The 20,151-nt window shown below is 40.4% G+C and overlaps 1 protein-coding gene across 1 annotated transcript in view; it reads left to right on the forward strand.

The window, feature by feature from the left end:
- The window catches only part of trpc5a (transient receptor potential cation channel, subfamily C, member 5a), a 167,617-nt gene that overhangs the window by 128,860 nt on the left and 18,606 nt on the right, over positions 1-20,151 (forward strand). The window contains exons 12-14 of the mRNA XM_067580893.1: positions 6,123-6,323; positions 6,977-7,098; positions 19,275-19,470. Of these exons, the coding sequence (XP_067436994.1) occupies positions 6,123-6,323; positions 6,977-7,098; positions 19,275-19,470 (519 nt within the window). The remainder of the gene's footprint in view (positions 1-6,122; positions 6,324-6,976; positions 7,099-19,274; positions 19,471-20,151) is intronic.

Consider the following 20,151-nt stretch of genomic DNA (forward strand, 5'->3'; position numbering starts at 1 on the left):
CATGTTTTTAAGAAATCTGCACCAAGCATCAGTTACTCGATGAGGCATCCGGATATACAAAATAACATACGAGGCAGAGAGGAAGAACAGGTTTACTTCACTGAAACTGTTGTTTACTATAACAGGACATCAGTGTGTATTTATCACTCTTACATTACTACTTATAACAGGCAAAAAGAGAAGCTCTGTTCAAATCCTATTAGATTTTACAAGTATTTTCCAGTCAGCTTAACTTTAACTCATGTTTCACCACTTAGTTCAGATTAAACCTTCCACGTTTGCATAGAATCCACAGGGGTCCGCATGACATAAATTTCCTAATCTGTCCATGTCGGACTTTATGTTTTTCATCTCAACATAATCTGGAAATGATTTATGGGCACTAGGGGTGTGCCCGAATACAAATACATTATTTGGCAAAGCACAAATAGTGGGTTTTATACGAATATTTGTTTCATACAAATATTTTAAAAATCATTTGTTGGGGGTGTTCCCCAGAGATAAAGCTGAGCTACTGACACAAACAAAGTGCTTCCAACGGACTCTCCATTACCTGTTGTTCCACAAAGTTAGGTTGTAAAAAATAGGCAATAAAAAAGCAATAATTTCCTTTGAAGTTCCTCCCTACACATTACACGCTTTGCTGTCTCTGTGTTATGGGTGTATAAATAGGTAGAGGTCTGTCTGCAATGAGTCGATTAGTAAAGTTTTAGCTCAGTAATCAGCACAGTCGTCTATGATCTGGGAGACTCCAGTTCAAGACCCGGTGTGGGGGACCTCCTTCGTAAGGTAATTTATTCATGAACACTTATTGTAACACTTTAATTTTCTAAAATTAAAAGTGTCATGAAAACAAAAACAGGATTTTTAAGCCTCTTTCCTCTTTTATTCGAATACAAATACAGATACAAATACTGGAATCTCTGCACATCCGTAATGGGCACAGACCTCTGTGTTTGCCTCCTAAAAATCACATTCATTTGCTAAATGACAACAGCAAATACGCTTTGAAGGAAACACGATGCTGTCTGAATTACATTTTCTATCAACATAATGAGGAAAATATCCTGAAGACAACTGGACTCTTGACTCTTGATTCTTGAAGATGTTTTACTTCTCATTCAAAAAGCTTCTTCACTTCAACAAAAAGCACTTTACAGAACCACAGACTGGACTCAGGGTGTAAACATCAGTCTCTGGTGTCTCTGGTGTCAAAGTCCAGCTCTCTCTATGCCCACATCCACCCCGACCTCCACCTTTGGACTTCAGTCTGATATTTAAATGTAGTGCTTCAAACATTGCCTGTTAACATCATCCAGGCAGTGATTATGTTTACTAAAGCAACTTAATTGGAACAACAGTTTAGTAGTTTATGAAGGTAATTTCTAGGAGGCAGAGTTGTCTGTGCAGATGTTCTCGTGTGTGTCAAAACTGATGATGATGATGATGATGTGCAGACGGTATGCACCATATTCAGAAGTGTGTGAAGTGTAAATAGAGCTGCATCTGCTGTCTATGTTCGTTTTTTTTTACATTTTTTCCACATCGTAACATGCAGCTGGGTGACAGATGGGAGGTTTTTCCTTCTTCTTTCACCTGTCTGTATAACGATGTAGAAGAAGAAGATTCTGTTTTACTCCGTTATAATGATTTCAGTCACGCAGGGCCGAAGAGCAGCACCATGATAGCCAATCAGTTCGTAGCTTTTATGTGTATAATTGTTGTTCGTATGAACCGTAAACATCAGACATGACCTTTGACCTATGAGACAACCAACTGCTGTTTGTCTTTAAAGGCCACATGCAGTAATTCAACCGTGAGTTCAATCATTGTCTTTCACAGCACAGCTTTCAGCTTCAATAATAACTTTGTTCAGCTGCACACCCTGCATGCATACAAGATTTATCAATTTATTAAGAGTAAATGTAATTTAATCACACACACACACACACACACACACACATACACACACATACACACACACACACACACCAGACGGCCAGGCCATCTGCAGCAGCTGTGAGTCACTGATGGTGACGGGTGGCCCTCCTACACATCTCCCACACACATGCACATACATACATATGCATATACAGTTATACACACACATATAGATACAGCTGCTGTGTAAAATGCATAAACACACACACACGCACAACTGTATCCTTCAATAAAAAAAACACAGATAAAAGTTTACACACAGAGATGCACGTTCACACTCAATTAAAGCGTCTTTGCGACGATCGTGTAAGTTTATTACGTGTCACATTGTGCTTATAATAAAAAGCTTAATTGCACGTTGAACAATATCAATTTGAGGCTTTCAGATGTGCAGTGAATGCGTAGTGAGTCTCAGCGCTATGAGACACGTCATCCATCTGCAGCTCCGGGGCTCGTTTCATGAAAGCGATCTGTGAGCGCTGCTTACATGCAGATAGTAAATAGTGACACTATCCTGTCTCATAAATGAGTGTCACTCTCAAATTACAGATAAATTAGTGAGTCTTGCCCATCCATGAGTTGCAAGTATGGTGTTTTCTTTTGTTTAGTTAAATGTGTTGCAGCTTGCACGTTGGAAATTTGGTTAAACGGACTCCAGATGTTTTGCAGCAAAAAGTCACATCAGCTTCTTTATTGTTTCACCGCCATCGTTTTGGTTTTTGTGTGCCGTGGAGGAGCTGGGTGAGTGGAGCAGGTGGACCCAAATGCAGAGACGGTAGGCAGGGAAAATCCAATGCAGATAGATTTATTGAAAATGCAAAAAGTCACAGGAACACTAACCAGGAACATCAAACAAAAGCAGGACGACTCGACAAAGACCGAACTGAAAACTGGACTATGAATACGCAGGGAGTGATTGCCAACGAGACACAGGTGAGACACATGAAATAATCAAACACAGGAAGTAAAGTGACCAGACACAAGGAGGTAATATTTCAAAATAAAACAGGAACTAAAGTAAACAAACAGGTGACACAGGAGGAACACACAAGGGAAACAGAGAAAACCGAAACCAGGAAACAAACGCAACACAAATGAAAAAAGTCCAACTAAAAACAGAAAAAGTCTGAGGGTATCAGAAGGATAACAACAAAAACCAAGGAAGTCAAAAGAACAAAAACACAAAGAGTCCAAAGTCCCTGTAGGACGTGACAACGATGTGTTTTCTCCTTAAACTTTATTCAACAAACTGCACTGATGAAATGTTTTGCCTGCCGGTGTATTCTGAATCATTTCTTGTCGTTCTTGTCTCACATTGTGAGAATTTGGTCTTAAATTTCTAACTCACATCAGTCGTCAGTGGACGTGTCTCACTGTGACATGTAGGACCACCATTTTGGATTTATGACCACAGACTTCGCCACGTTTCTCTCATGATTGCATCCCAGAATCACACAGCGTAAAGAACCTTTACACAAAACAAACAAACAGAAGCAGCTGTTGGCACAACATGTTTTACTTTTTACTCTTTTTCTTTTTTTTCCTTTGAATATTTAAAATCTTCCAGAGAGCTGAGAGTCCTAAATTTTGCTCTGTCATTGTGTGAATGTGTGTGTGTGTGTGTGTGTGTGTGTGTGTGTGTGTGTGTGACACAGAGAGAGAGAGAGAGAGAGAGAGTGCATCTGAGAGAAAGTTCGAGAGTCTATAAATTAATGAGTGCGCATCTGTGTGCATGTTTCTGTTTCCGGCTGTCCCGCTGTGTGTGTGTGTGTGTGTGTGTGTGTGCGTGTGCATGTGTGCATGTGTGTGTGTTCGTGTGTGTGTGCGGATGGTGAATGCTAATAGAGGCAGAGTTAACAAGACAGAAGTCCTGTGGAAGTCTAATGGCTGAATTTAGAATGAGGAGGAAGCCGAGCATGAGAAAACCGAGAGATGTGGAGAAAGATGACGGGATGGGACGGAGAGAGAGAGAGAGAGAGAGAGAGAGACAGATAAATGAGTAACATGGCTGGAAAAGTAGAGTGATGGATGGATAAAATGAGAGATGAAGGACGAGGAAGCGTCCGAGAGATTAACAGAAAGAAAAGGAGATCGGGATTGAGAGGAAAGCTGGTAGAAGAAGAGGATGAGAGAGGTCAGAGAGGGAGAAAGAGAAAGACTTTGTGTTAAGTTTCATAAGATCACTAAAGGTTTTGGTTGATTTGTGGGTGTTATTGGGCACTATATATATATATATATATAAAAAAAACAGATCGTTTGTCTTTTAAGAAATACTCTGACATGTTGAGGGGAAACTCTTGTTTGCTTTCTTTCTGAGAATAAAAGGATAATGGTAGTTTTTTTCTTGTCAGAAAATCATGAAAACACCAAAACTAAGAGTGCATTAGTTTGTCTCTTACTTAGTTGTAACATTCAGCCTCAGGCACATAGATAAATCTTTTAAAAATGGTTACAAAGATATAGTTTATTTCTTTTTTTAAAAGCCAAGTAACTTTCTAAAACAGCTGGGAACTATTGTTTTTAGCAAACGATACTCACACAGGAGGAAATAGTCTATTTGGCAGGGACTATTTTCATTAGCGGATTAATACACATTTAGTGCTCTAGTGAGTATTTCTAGCAGTGGAGCAGCACATAATAAACTACAGTGTGTGTGTTTTAATGGTAATGAAGGAAAATGTCACCCAGTGCAACGGTGTGGCTTAATGACGTGTTTTTAATAGTTTTGAACAACGGAGCACCTTTATGTACCTGCAAACCTGTATTGAGGTTCATGATAACTGTCGGCAGCCAACAAGCACATAAACTTGCAGGTTAAACATCGCTGACTTTATTCTTTAAGCAACCGTCAAACTGCTGCTTCATCTTAGCAGGTTTGTGTGCTTGTTCGCTGCTTTCATTTAGGATAAATTAGATGTTGCTTTTTGTTTTTTTTTCATAAGATTTGTTGACAGTAAGAAGAAAATATTGACAATATTGAGAGCTAGCGTAGCTCTGTCAAAGATGCCTTCAAACATCTCCAAACAAATAAATAACACTTATAGAAACAGAAGAGAAGACATTATGATCTAATAAACAAGTTTATGTATTGAAGTACTGATATATTGACGAACAACGGTCAAGAAGAAGTCTTGTTGTTGTTATAAAGTTGCATTATTTCCTAACACTGGTCATTTTTGGATGTATTGTTGCTATCTAACAAGAACATATTAATGAAATAACATATGTAAGAGAGTTTGTAGATGTCAGAAGGTTTATTTTTCCTCTTTTGACAAATGCTAGGTTTGCTTTTTCCCTTTGTTTTATCATCTTCGTGGTAAGCTAGGCTAAAAACGTCCTGTATGAATCAATGAAGTGAATGTACAAAGATGAAACTAATATCAGACTATTTCACTAACAAAGACCATTTGAACGGTATGAAGTAGATTTATTTGGATCGTCGAGAGGGTTCAGGATTGATGAGGTATGGTGGGCTGGAGGCGGGTCGAGGAGAGGGATGAAGGGGGTCGATTGCCGGGGGATGAAAGGGAACTGAAGGTTGGTCTGGGTCGTGTATGGTGGGATAATGGGGTCGAGGAGAGGGACGAAGAGGGTCGATGGGACGACCGGGGACCAAATGGAATCACAAAGAGGCTGCAGAGTCTAGGAAACCTCAGGGTGGGGGACACATGTCTTGATGAGCTTTCTGCTTCGTCGTCCCCCTGTGGTTCCTAGAATAAGACGAGAAGAATTACTTATGTGGAAGTATTAACCCTAACGAGCATGTCTTTGATGGTGGGAGGAAACCGGAGTACCGGAGGACATACAAACTCCACACAGAAAGGACCTGGGACGGCTGGTGTTCGAACCCAGGACCTTCTTGCTGTGAGGCATAAGTGCTAACCACTGTGAGCCGGGAGAGAAAGGGGTTAGGCACGCTTATATAGGTATGCACGGATGATTGAATTAGTGAGGTACAGGTGATTGAATTTAGTGAAAGAGAGGGGCGTGGTCTTGTTCCTGAACCTTTGTTATAATAATAACTCCATTAATCTAATTCCCAGTAAAACAGAACAAGAGTGCATATTTCAAAATATCTGAGTAACTTATTCAGAAATCAAAGAATATAATGAAAGATTCAAGTCAGGTGTGTATGAAATGCTTCATATTTTCTTTCCTTGTCCATGTCTCCTCCCCTCCAGTATAACTCCTCTCGTCCCAGGGAGGAGTGGGAGATGTGGCACCCGACGCTGATAGCCGAGGCTCTGTTCGCCATCGCCAACATCTTCAGCTCGCTCAGACTCATCTCCCTCTTCACCGCCAACTCACACCTCGGGCCGCTGCAGATCTCACTGGGACGGATGCTGCTGGACATTCTCAAGTTTCTCTTCATTTACTGTCTGGTAAAAAAAAAGACGTTTGACTGGTTTTTTTTTGCCTTTATTGGACAGATGTAGACAGGAAAGATGGGCACAGACATGCAACAACAGGTCCCTGGTGGACCAGACCACTGTTTCCTTTGAAGTTTTTATTCCTTTTCACTCACTAAACTCTGCATCTTTGATGATTATAAGCAAAGTCTCAGCTCTCTGTACCCTTGATAGGTTGTAGAAGGACATTACAGGCCTATTCATTACATTCAAAACTCATTAATTCCTTCTCGGGGGAGCTCCTAACCTACAACACAATCCACATGTGAATCGTTCGGCTCCCCGAAGTCCTAAAATCAATCCCGGAGAGCCCGAGGCGAAGAAGCCACATTGCTTCATGCTCACTTACGTAACACCGCTCATGTTGCTGTGGTGCCCTGTTTGAGGTGAAAGCTGTGTTTCAAAAAAAACGCCCCGGAGGAACGGAGGGGGTCGATCCTTGTGTAACATAATGTAATGTTAGATCCAGAATGACTGTGGAGAGAGAAAAACCCCACTAAACGACGGCGAACCAGCTTTTAAAACGGAAAGAAAACTCCACCACAGATTAATGAGTTTAGTTTGGATGAAAGATTTTACAAATAAGGACTGAAATAAATATTTTCCTCTGTGTGTTTCCTGTGCAGGTCCTGCTGGCGTTCGCTAATGGTCTGAACCAGCTGTATTTCTATTATGAGACCAAGGCCTCAGAGGAACCCAGTAACTGCAAGGGGATCCGCTGTGAGAGGCAGAACAACGCCTTCTCAACGTGAGTACCATCCTTAATATATGTGTGTGTAACTTTAGAGGTAAAACATACAGCAGTATACACTTTTATGAATATAGTACACACATTTGTTGGGACTTTATATGCGGTTTTTTTTTGTTTTCCTCGCTCCAGGCTGAAATACATAAATTCAGTTTTTCAAAGCTCTACTCAGTAATTGGACGTATCATATCTGAGGTTTTTCAGCTTCTAATCAGGAGAAAACTTTAAAGAGGACATTTCATGCTTTTTGTGATTTTCTGTTATTTATATTGTATGCTGTTATTATGATGAATGTTAACGTTAAACATGTTCAAAGCTCCAAAACATGAGGTGAACGTATGTAAAAATGTAAATCTCAGGTTTCAATCTGTCTATATGTCTATAAACAGCTGTCAGTTCTATAATCTTTGTAGCAGAGGTTGTTCACGTTGTCTACTCGCATATTTCGGAACAGATTTTAGCTCCAACATGTACGAATGTATTCAAGAAGTTGACATTTTGAGTAAAGAATGAGAAAAAGAAGTGAAATCTCTGATGACTCTAGTTTGTTTACGTAGTCCATGGATGTATAATAAGAGCTGGATAGGGCGCCGCCACGCAGTCTTGCAGCCATTTTTTCCCAGTGGCCACTCGCGGTATTGCAGCGAAAAATCCCCCTGCGGCCCAAAAAGGATTTTCCCCATAAACCACCATTGTAAAAGAAACATCTGTAAAACTGTTGACAGGACACCTCGAACTGCAAACAACGTCATTATGACTCTTTCTATTATGAACTTTTGATCCATGGAGGTTTTATGTTTGTAAAACTTTCCTCAAGCCGAGAAAAGTGATTTAAAAATCTGTGACGTCATCACAATGTAAAGTCTATGGGCCGAGTGGGGCCAGTGGCGGAAACACTACTGCGCATATTCAGTGGGCCGCACAACGTGGAAGCAAACCCGGAAGCTAGAAACCTTTTTTGGCGTATGCGCCAGGTGAGCAATTCCTACAGGACTGAATGGGCGCCCATTTTTTGTCCGGTATCCAGCTCTTATAATACATCCATGACGTAGCCTCAAGAGCCGACTGAAGCTGACCAATCAGAACAGAGTGGGCTCATCAGGAGGCGGGCCTTAAAGAGACAGGAGCTAAAACTGCCTGTTTGAGACAGAGGCTGAACTGAGGGGCTGCATTAAGGACCAGTAGAAGATAAATAAGGAGTTTTTAACTGTAAATCATGCAAAGATATTCCAGTAGAGAATATAAATATAGACCTGGAAATGTGCAGAATACATCCAGTTTAAGAAACTAAAGGTAATTCTGAACATTTTAATCCCAGGATATAAATTTCAGTGATGTTATATGTGGCTCCAGCTTTTTTATGGTTCTTATAGATCCCAAAATACTCCTGAAATGCCTTTATTGATTTTAAAAACTTGTTCTTTTACTAAAACAAAAAAAAACAACCAAACATCATTAAAAACTTTCAGTCAGTTTTATCTTAGGACAGTAAATAAAATGCTTATAACAGCTGTGATAATATTAGCCAGCAGTACAAGTACAGTGTGTGTGTGTGTGTGTGTGTAGAGGTGCCGCATCAACCATAATTCAAACACACACACACACACACACACACACACACACACACACACACTCCTCTTATGCGTCTAGATAATATAATGATATGGAAACGATCTTCGGTGTCGAGCAGCAGCTCAGGCTGCGAACCAGAAGCTCGTTCAGGAGACATGAAGAATATTAATGTGTTATTTTGCGAGACGGATGAATTTGAAAATGCGGAAAGCGAGTCGCTGGGTTTTCGCTTATTGAGAAGCCAAGTTTGAATTACGGCTCATATGGCAGCTCTGCAGCACACACACACACACACACACACACACACAGAACACACACTCGCACACTCGCACACACACACACACACACACACACACACACACAGAACACACACTCGCAGAGCGTCTTTGCTGAGAGAGGCAAAGTGGGAGCCAAGCCGAGTCAGTGGGCCGAATATTGATGAGGCATGTGGTTTGTTTTAGATAATAGCCGTATTGATCTGCGATTGATTCCATTACAGTAAGCGCTCGGGACGATGATAGGACTGTAATGGATGCCGAAACAACAGATTACACTCCCGACTTTTAATTGTGTCTATTTTTATTAAAGGTAAAAAGGTACCTAGATGATTATTAGATGAATATAATCATCAACAGATTAACATCAAGTCTAATATGATTATGGCCCTAACGCTGAATAGATGAAAAACCTTCCAATAACCTTAATTAACGCCGTTCAAAGGTGGGGACGCACATGACGACGGCTGAGTCAGTTGTGAATCTGATTTTTGTGATGACTGATCGGAGTTGGAGCAGATAAAATCATACAGTGTGTGATATGTAAAGATCCTCATCTGAAGTCTTCAGATCCAGTCGCTGCCAGTTGTTCATACTGACATCAGCGACCAATGACGTCACTCGTGTGTCGCCAGAGGAAGCCATACCAGAAAGACCGACGGCTTAACCTGAAGTCAGCTTCGTTCCCTCTACAGGCTGTAAAGTCCACGTTATCCATGTCTGCCTCCAGTGTTTCCCCCTATATTCATTCAGCAGCTGCGCACCCTCTCTTCGTTCTTCAAAGGACATCTATGTGAAAGGCACAAGAGTAGCGTAACTCCGTTAAGGAATAGGGCAGTGTGTGGTTGCACGAGCGCAAAGGGCGAGCGGCAGAAATGTGACGTGAATGCGAGCGGAGGAGAGGAAAAGTTTAGCAGTAAGTTGTCAATCTGGCAGTAAATGTACAGACTCCAGTTTGTCAGTTAATAAATGCTGCAGCTCCTCAAGACAAAGAAAATACTCGTCTATCGAAGGGGGTTAGCCCCAAAGTTAGCAACAACGCGTTAGCTTAACTTGACCAGGCTCACTTAGGGTGGACTGACTTTTAAGGTGGACCAGCAATTCTCATTTTAGTGTCAATGTCAGCCGCTCTTTAACAGAGAACGGAGAAATGTCTGGCTGATGAGTCTGTCTTGAGTTTTTCATGCCCCCCCACATATGACAACAACCCCCCCCCCCCCCATCTGCCAACCAATCTGCGTTAGCTAAATAGCACTTTAAAGAAAATGCAATTATGTCTAGATTACACTGACATGAACAAAACAAATCCTATTATACTACAAATTTGTTTTGCCCAATACATTTTGGAGGACACGTAGTTCCTGCCTGGATTACATTCATCGGCAGCGCGGCTGTCTACTCCAGTAGAGTAACAGCTGATAGTGATTGAAGTGTCTTTTTAGGTGCTTTAACCGCTCTTGAGTGCACAGCAGGACTGTGACAGATGTGTGAACAGATCCAGTGTAGATACTGATGAGATGAGGACTGTAGCTGACTAGAGTAAGACCAGATGTTACACAGCACACAAGTCATAAAGATGATTATAGAGAATTGACAGAACGAGGCAGCATAGTATATCCTACAATTCCCATAATGCAACTGAATTCATTAAAACCTCCCTGCATGTTTTAAAGGCTGAGTAGCACTTTTCATGATAAATAAACTGATATTCATGTGCAAAATCAGTGGATTGTGCCTTTAATAATCAATATTGTAGAGAAAACTAATGAACTAATTAGCTCATATTACTGTACATTTCCTAGAAAACCTATTGTAGATTATTTGTAACTTTTAGGAGACTGAACATATATGCAATAATGCATTTTATAATTTATTTATCATTCCCTGCAACTAAAGCATGAGAACAAAACAGTTGGTTAAATATTGACAAGACAGCACAGACTTGAAATATGAGTTTGTCAAAGCATCAAAGTCGTGTGTTTTTTTTACTCGTGTAATCCTCTTCCTCACGATGCCTGAAAAAGGACAAACACGCTCAGCGGATCTTTGTCTGGATAAACAAAAGGATGGAAAAAAAAAACACACACACACACACCCTGATCTCGCTGTAGACGCTGGCGGTGGATCCGAGTCTGCAGGAGAGAAATCAGCCTCATGCTGAAGCTAAATGAGCATGCTGATCGCCACGGTGACGCCTGAGATGACGCATTATGCAAACAGAGTGATCGTAGCCCCGCGGGCAAAAAAACGGGGGCCTGCATCAACATTCATGAGTTTACAATGCGAGGATTATTTCCTGTGTGTGTGTGTGTGTGTGTGTGTGTGTGTGAGCTTTGCATCCTGCTCTGTAATTCACACACACTTATCAACATTATAACACGAGATCATTTCCTGTTTCTGCTCAGGTGTCACCCCCCCCCCCCATCCCCGTCCCCTCCCTCCTTCCTCCTCTTCTCTCTCTCGTCTGTACTTCACACACACTTATCACCGTTAATGTGCTACATCGTTTTACACCATGAAACATGACTGTGTGTGTGTGTGTGTGTCTCTCAGCCTTCTCCTTCACACGAACGCTGTAAATACTCTTTCACTTTCTTTCACGCTCTTGTCTCTCTGGGATTTGAACACCTTCTCTATGTCTCTCACCCTCAGCCTGAGTGCTACTGGGATTCTGATTCACCAGATAAGACATGACGCCACGTCTTTTCACCCAGATCACTCAAAATTTATAGATTTTTTCCACTGTTTCATTAAGAGGAGGAAAATTAGACTCGCATATCAAAAAACGACAGTGTGGAGAGTCTGAATTTTTACACACGACGATGCTTTGTTAGCTGTTGGTGTGTGACTGTGATGTTTATGCATCATAGATGGAAACAAAACAGGAAATATCTACTTGTTTTAAAGGTTTGTTGTATGTTTTATGTGGGTTATTTTACTTTATATCTGTTATGTTACAGCAAAATGTTTCTTTGGCTCACTCTCTTTATTATTCTTGCTCTTTAATCTTGCTTTTACCATAATAGTAGACTACAAGACTGTCATTTAAATGACATGACATTAAAGCAACAAACAATATCAACTTCTGTATTGATATTTACTTAAATCGTTCTCATACCAAAGCAATGAAACAGATAGTAAGTCAGTACTTTCAACAACTATATGAGGGTTTTTTGAGCTGCCACCTGTATGTTTAAGGATTGTTCAATGACAACTACCTTGTTAAATGAGGGAAACATCACTAACTGTTGGCAGGGAACGACAGTCTTGTAATAAAATTTATAAACCCAAACATCCACCCCAACCTTGTAAGACTTTTGGCAGCATGTTACAATGTCAAGCTACTTTCACCTCTGCTTCTGAATGTAGATTATCCTCCCAAGAAAAAACAACAAAATGACTCAAAAGCGACATATAGTTACATTGTGTGACAGAGGCAGACGCCATTTAGCGCCTGGAGGATTTAACCCAACGGTGGACTTTGCCACACAAGACCACTGTTCATTTCCTGTTTCCAACCACAAGTCTGGACAGTTCTGGACTATAATCATCCTGTAACCTTAACCTAACTTTAAGGACGTTAAAGTTAACGCCCTAACCCTAACGCCCTAACCCTAACACCATAACCCTAACGCCCTAACCCTAACACCATAACCCTAACACCATAACCCAAACCGCGATCTTTCCCAAAACCTAACCAAGTGGTTTTTGTGGCTAAACCTAACCAGACCTTAACCACAACAATGTCATGTCATTAACCATAATTATTGTTTAACAGTAATATACCTGCTGATATGTGTCATTCTGGAGTCACATGGTCAAACAACGTATTTGATTGTTTAATTTGGAGGATGTATGTTTGCAGCGAGTGACGTAGTGCAGGACTCTCCTCTGACAGTCCTACATCCAGGAGCAGGGAGGGCAAGAACTGAAAGTGTGATGCTGAGGTTTAATGTAGGTAGAGTCCTGAAAAAGATACGTGGAAGTCAAGTTCAATTTATCTGAAGAGCTCTTCTTCTTCCTCTCTCTCTCTCTCTCTCTCTCTCTCTCTCTCTCTCTCGGTCTTTCACGCAGCAGATACAGTCATCTGTAAGGAAGGTCACAGTGATCCACTGCTGCTCTGTATGATGAAGTGTCTGCAGTCAGTCATAATCAGTGATTTAACTGTACAGCAGTGCCAAGACTGCACACACACACGCACACACACACACACACACACACACACAGAAACACACACACAGAAACACACACACAGAAACACACACACAGAAACACACACACAGAAAATCTTACATATTCATAAGCAAGATAAGCACTATAGGCTGGAATGATTTAATTGCACGCTGTCGGGCTGCCAAGTCTAAACACACACACACATTGAAACACTACATACAACACACACACACACACACACACACACACACACACACACAGCCTGCCTCCCACATGACTGCAGAACTATAACAGTGAAATGACTGAGTGGCTGTGAGGATCAGCTGTAGCAGTTTATGACTCGGCTTAGTGGAGAGAAAGATGAGGAGAGGAGAAAGTGAGATAGAGAGGGAGAGAGAAGAGGAAACAAGGAGAGGAGAGAAGGAGAGGAAACGAGGAGACGAGAGAAGACAAGGAGAGGAAACAAGGAAAGGAAACAAGAAGAGGAGATGAAACAAGGAGAGGAAACGGAGTAGAAGAAATGACAGGATACAAAGAAAAGGGGAAACAAGGAGACGAGAGAAAAGAAGGAGAGGAAACAAGGAAAGGAAACAAGAAGAGTAGATGGAACGAGGAGAGGAAACGAGGGAAGGAATGAAGGGGAGGAGAGATGTAAGGAAAGGAGACCAGAGGAGGGAAAAGAAGGAGAAGAAAGTACTGAATTAAAATGTCTTTAATGAACAAAAACAAACTGAGAAAAACAATTCAATTCTAGTTTCCTCTTATTAAGCCAAAATATTAAAACATGTAAACAAAAACCAAATGAAAAGAGGAAGAGAGGAGAAACGTGGAAATAAAGAGAAGCGAAAAATGAGACAAGTACTGCGAATGAGTGCGAGGAAAAGAAGAAGATATGAGGAAGGAGAAGGAAGAGTAGAGTAATTAATTAATGGATAATTAAATTGCGCTTGACGAGAGGAGGGAAGTTAAGAGAGAGAAAGATGGAGAAAAAGATTGAGTCGCATTTGTCTGTTTCCCTCTTTATTTCTCTTCTCCTTTTCTCTCTGTTCATCTCTCCGCTTTTTTTCAATTTATCACGTCCTTCCGTCTCTCGTTTCATAACTCTGATGCAATATCACGCTCTGTTGCTTCATTCATTGTTGATTTGATCTCCCTCCCGTCCCCTCCCCTCCTCCCCTCCCCTCCTCCTCCTCTCTCTCCTCATTTACACCTCCGTCTCTCGCCCTCTGACTCTCTCTTTCACGTCGAATACACACATTTAAACATATCCCACCTTCATACACACACGCAGGAAATGCACATAAGTCACATGCTCGGTATGCAGACGCACACTGATTGATATAGTGATCACAGCAACACACACAAACAACACAATGAGAATAAATGTCGGAGTGTTGAATATTTTATGCAGCACAAATATAACACCCTGCAGACAAAACCTCTCTCTCTCTACCCCCCCCCTCTGTCTCTCTCTTTTCTGTCTTGTGATGTAGTATCAGGGCGAAGCTGCACTGCCAATTGTTGCTTCATCAAAAATTCAATAACCTCCGCTGTCACAATACGAACACAATGACGGCAAAGAGTAGATGATGGAAGACGGGGGATAAAGAAAAGGAGGATGAAAAATAGATCCGGTCCACATTAAAGTCCCGCTTCCACTTTTTCTTCTTGTTCCTTCGCTCGGATGTTTGAGCTTCACTGTGCAGAATGATGCGTGTGCATGTTTGTTTTCTCATCCCTTCTGCTGAAAGAGGAAAGTTTTTCTTTGCTCAACTTAAATCTGAGTTTAAGGCGTGACGTCGCAGCTACTTTAGAGCCAATCGTGGTCCAATGTGTGACTTACATAAGCGTGAAATGGAAAATAGACTTTTCAGTGAACTAAGAGACATCTTGTGTACAGCAGTAAAGTTTAATTTTTCTCTCTGTGTCATGCAAAAACATCTGTCGACAGAGGATTACAAGACACAGCTATTTTATAAAATATGCATCTTCCGGTATTACAAAACTCATGTGTGATACTCCCCAAACTGGTAACCAGGTAGGCAGACTTTTTCCAAAAACCAGATGCCTACAAACAAACTGACAAACCCCCCATCATCACAGGAGGTAGCAAAAACAAAAGCAGGCCAAATTACCACAAAAGGCTAGATTTCATCTTACCAAAATGGTTCATTTGATCCTGGACGAGCCCCCAACATGTCACAACCCGGCTCAAGGCTGGACAAAGGAGGGGAAAATGGATTTATTGTATATAACTAAAAGATAAATGAAACTAAACACGACCAAAAACCAACATGGTGTAAGCCAGAGCTTATATAGAAGCTGGGCAGTCCAGGAGAGCTGAATCTTCCAGACGACCCGACTCCGCCCACCAAGCTCCTGCAGGTAGAGGACTAAGAGTCTGTTCAGAAGAGGGTCGTCACAATATACAAAAGCCATGTGGAGAAAGAAAAGATAAGAAATCAACTGGTCACAGAAAATGTGAAACTGTTTCTTGCAGATTATCCTGATAAATTGCTTTTTTCTCCTCTTCTCCCAAATTACCACAAAAGGATATATTTCATCTTACCAAAATGGTTCATTTGATCCTGGACGAGCCCCCAACATGTCACAATCCGGCTCAAGGCTGGACAAAGGAGGAGGAGACCACACATGAGTTGTAACTAAAATGGATTTACTGTATATAACTAAAAGAATAAATAGAAGCTGGGCAGTCCAGGTGAGCTGAATCATCCCGACGACCCAACTCCGCCCACCAAGCTCCTGCAATAACTGTTTCTGCAGATTATCCTGATAAATGGCTTTTTTCTCCTCTTCTCCCAGGTTCTCTCCAAGTAACCGGCTAACTTTATTTTAATTTTTTATTTGGTAGTTTATTTGTCAGGGACGATGCAAAAAAACCATTGTAACAGGTTAAAATAACATGAAACAGATGTGTTGCATATAGGATTTCTAGCAAATTTGCGACCCCTGTCCCTGGTTAGGCTTTTCTACTGAAAAATAGTCGTAACATATCATTACAAGAGATACATTTAATACAATATGTTTCATATCTGAACAGCCAGCTCAGTCTTTGTGCATCATCCATATTTACAAAATCAATATCTGTTTTTATTATTTTATTAGTATTGTGCATTTCTCAGTAAAAAGGACAGCAGAAAACAAAATCGAACTCCTTCTCTGTATCATTCGCACAGCACATTGAACAAATCAGCTTTTATTCTTGTAGACTGATCCAGTTTCTCAACAGTCAGTGTTGAAATACCAGATCTCAGCCGGGCACATAGAGATCAAATTATAGACATAAATGTCAGAACCATGTTCAAATAATTAAACTTGTGAAATGACAAATATTTGCATATTCATAGATCCTGGGTTTTTTAATGAGGGAGAAGCAGTAGATGCAATTTTAAGGATTTTAATGAGGTAATTTAACATTTTTTTGTGGAACAACGTTAATTAAACAAATTATTATTCAAAGCAGAGCATTTTTATATATATCTTGAAACACGTCTGGAGGGGATATTTCAATAAAGTTTGTTTGTCAACATGATCATAACAGTCAGTCATTCAGCCACCGACTCAAATGGTGTGTAACATCTTCTTATTTATCACTATATAAAGTCATTCTGTCACTCCAGCAGCATTGTCACAGCAGTAGCCTCGTTTTCTGTTGTGCTCTGTTCATCTTCATCTTCATCTTCAGCTTAAGTCGATCTGTTAAGGGTATAGTCCAACAATTTACTGTTGCTCTTCCATAACGTTCAAAGACCTACAAGAGACAGATTTTTTAAAAGAATGATCAAAATCGATGCAGCACAAGCAGAAATATTAACTGACTTTTAGTCCCTAGTGTAGGTCAACTGCCAAAAACACAGGATCCTATATTTACCATAATGTAACTCAATAGTGCTTCTTCATTACACCTTACCTGCCTGGTAAACAAGTCCTTTGAGTGGCATGATCATAATATTGGGTTTGGCTCGTAGTGATGAATCTACAGAGAATTATCAGTGACTCTGCAGCTCCCCTCAGCTTTACGAAGTTTTATAGCAAGTTTCAGCTCATTGTTTAGACATCTGGCTGCAACTTTACTGTTTTGGTTCACTCTCAGCGCTCTTATAGCGTCGTTTTCAGAGAAAAAGCTCTAAAAAGCAACAGTACACTACCTGCTCAGCACCAAACGGCAAACAGACACAGTTAGCTGTAGACTAGCTGGTGAACATAGTGGAGCATTTAGCAGCTAAAGAGCCAGATATTTCCCTCAGGAGTTGGTGGAGACCAAAAACAGAGCTAAAAGAGAGTGACTATTGGACTTATGTTCACCAGGTGGACAGAGACATGACTCCAAATGAACGATAATGTTGATCTGTAACTGATGGATGTTCAATACTTATAAGGACAAGGCTTTCGCAGGCTTTCCATTAAGAATTTTCCAAACTTAAGGAGTTCACAGGTTTAAAACTCCTCCAGAGCTACAGAAGACATTTGATGATTGTATTTATTCATTGGGACAGTGTACAGTTTTTAACATAAAAGATACAGCTCAATTAGCGCAAAGCTAATTTACATCTGCAGTCCCCCACAATCAAAACATTCAACAGCACAACAACAAACAGTACAAAGCAAAAAAAACACACAGTACACACCATACAAAATACAAAATACAAAGCTACACACAACAGCACATCACACACAACCACAATGTCAGATAGAAATTGATAATGTAAACTTGTCAAATTAAAAGCAAGAGTACCTGCACTAATGAGAAGACTACAGATGAAGTTTAGACTAAGTGGTCATTTCATAGGCTGAGTACATTAGTACAAAACATGACAGGTAAACTGACTTTGATGTGTAAAATCAGTGGAGCTCCCCTTTAATCTACTGCTGATACAAAGTCATCACTTCCTGTATTTGCTTCACAATAAAGGCATTTCAGTGTGAAGACAGGGATAGTGTTGATATTTAGGGTTAGCTCAGGTTATCTAAAATTATCCTGATATAGTTTTTTTCTCAAAGTACATTTTCAGCACTTTTTTTTTAGGACTGAAGCTCTGGGAAAAAAACCTAGTAAGTGGACCTTGAGTTAAGATCATTTTTCTCCAAGGTTAAGAACAAACTTCATGCTGTTCGCCAATGTTTAACTTTTATGTTGTTTATGATCCTTTTATGTATTGAAGCATGTTGATGTGGGAGCTATACTTTCTTCTCCTTGTTACAATGAATCTCTCAGTGTGTTTTTGTTGCCATCTGGATGCACATTTTGTATCAAGTTATTCCGTCTAAAAGTTGCTGGATGTCTGTTTTTCTAGATTTCCCTGTGTAGACTCATATCTTTTAACCAGCGTGGTTTTCATACCCCACATTTATTTATACCAGGATGGATTTGAGCATAAATTACCATCTTAATCCTCAGTGGAAGGACTTCATTTTCATTAACATCCGGCTTCACAGTCATGCTGTACAACACAAATTTAGCTCATTTACTGGACAGACTTTTGGTTACCAGTCATCCTCCACACAAAGAGATTTTGGCAGTTGTTGTCTGATAACTGAGTCTTGTAACTTGAGCTGAGCGTGATGCAATTATCTGTTCTGTGTATTTGCTGTCATTCACCATCTCCGGTGTACACGAGAGTTAGAAAGACATGAAGAAATATCAACAGGAGCATCAGAGCGCAGACATGATGAATTTCTGTCTGTCAGACGTTAACGTTCGTCTGCTTTTAGCCAGAAAGACGTTTAATATCTGCTTCTCGGGTTTGGTTTGAAGTACATATAAATAACCTCACGTCAACCTTGTTGTCTGGAACCATTTGAGTGTCTATTGAATGTAAAACAAGTTTAAATTTGTTGTGTTTGCTGTTTGACACCCTGTGTGAGGAAAGATTGTTTCCGAGACAAAATCACTGCAAACTTCAAAATAATGTGGCAATAATTTACTTCTTCAGTGTTACAGACAGGCTTTTATAGAGAAAATTTGTTTTTATGTGTCACTTTAGCTCCCTCTTCTTCATCTGTGGTTTGATTTATAATTCATGTCTGGCTTTGTTGTATTCTTTATTTTAAAGTGTTTGAATGCCTCCACGGCTCTTTGTTGGACTCTTTTGAAGAATTCTTCACAACTAAAGTTTCTCTTCTCTGTCTCTGCAGGTTATTTGAGACTCTCCAGTCTCTGTTCTGGTCCATATTTGGTCTTTTAAACCTGTACGTCACCAACGTGAAGGCCCGGCACGAGTTCACAGAATTCGTCGGGGCAACCATGTTCGGGACGTACAACGTCATCTCGCTGGTGGTTCTGCTCAACATGCTGATCGCCATGATGAACAACTCCTACCAGCTCATCGCTGTGAGTTAAGGCTGGAAATGTTGAAATGATTCATCAAATGAAACAAAGTTCATTATTTTCAGGCAGTAAAGTTGCTGGTTGTAGCTTCCTGGTGTGTTTATTTGCTGGTTTAAATGGTTTTATATCAAATTGAAGATTTGCAGCCCTTTTTTAGGCACTAAACAGACAAATTTCAAATTTAAATATTATTCATTCCTGTTTAGAGGCACCAAGTATGAGAGGAGGGAATGGAAATTCATACAAATAGCTGCTGCACCTGTTTTATTACCACAGACTAACAGCTGCAGTAGAGGAAATTGCGTGTGAAGTTTAACATCTGGGAAAAGCAGGTTTAATATCTGCAGCTCTGTTTTAACGGACACACACAAAGTGGGACAGAGACACTTAAAAGATGCATTAAAAAGTTGAGTGAGTGGAGCTCTTTTCTCAGCAACACAACAAGACGGGAGAGCAGCAATGCAATAGTCTGTTACTTCTGTTTCCCTTCAGCTCCCTCCTGCATATTTTTCCTGACTTTTATGGCTCAAAAGCTCCAGTTCAGTGTGATATGATTGAGGCAGCCAGTTGTAGTTATTAACCGTTATATTATCTTTTTACGAAAAACAGATCTTGTGACAGACGTCTAAAAGTTTTACCAAAAAATTTCCCAGGGAATTCTTTCAATCACTGATCTTTTTGTTG

Source organism: Thunnus thynnus, chromosome 22, assembly GCF_963924715.1.
Source record: "Thunnus thynnus chromosome 22, fThuThy2.1, whole genome shotgun sequence".
In the NCBI taxonomy this organism is placed as follows: Eukaryota; Metazoa; Chordata; class Actinopteri; order Scombriformes; family Scombridae; genus Thunnus; species Thunnus thynnus.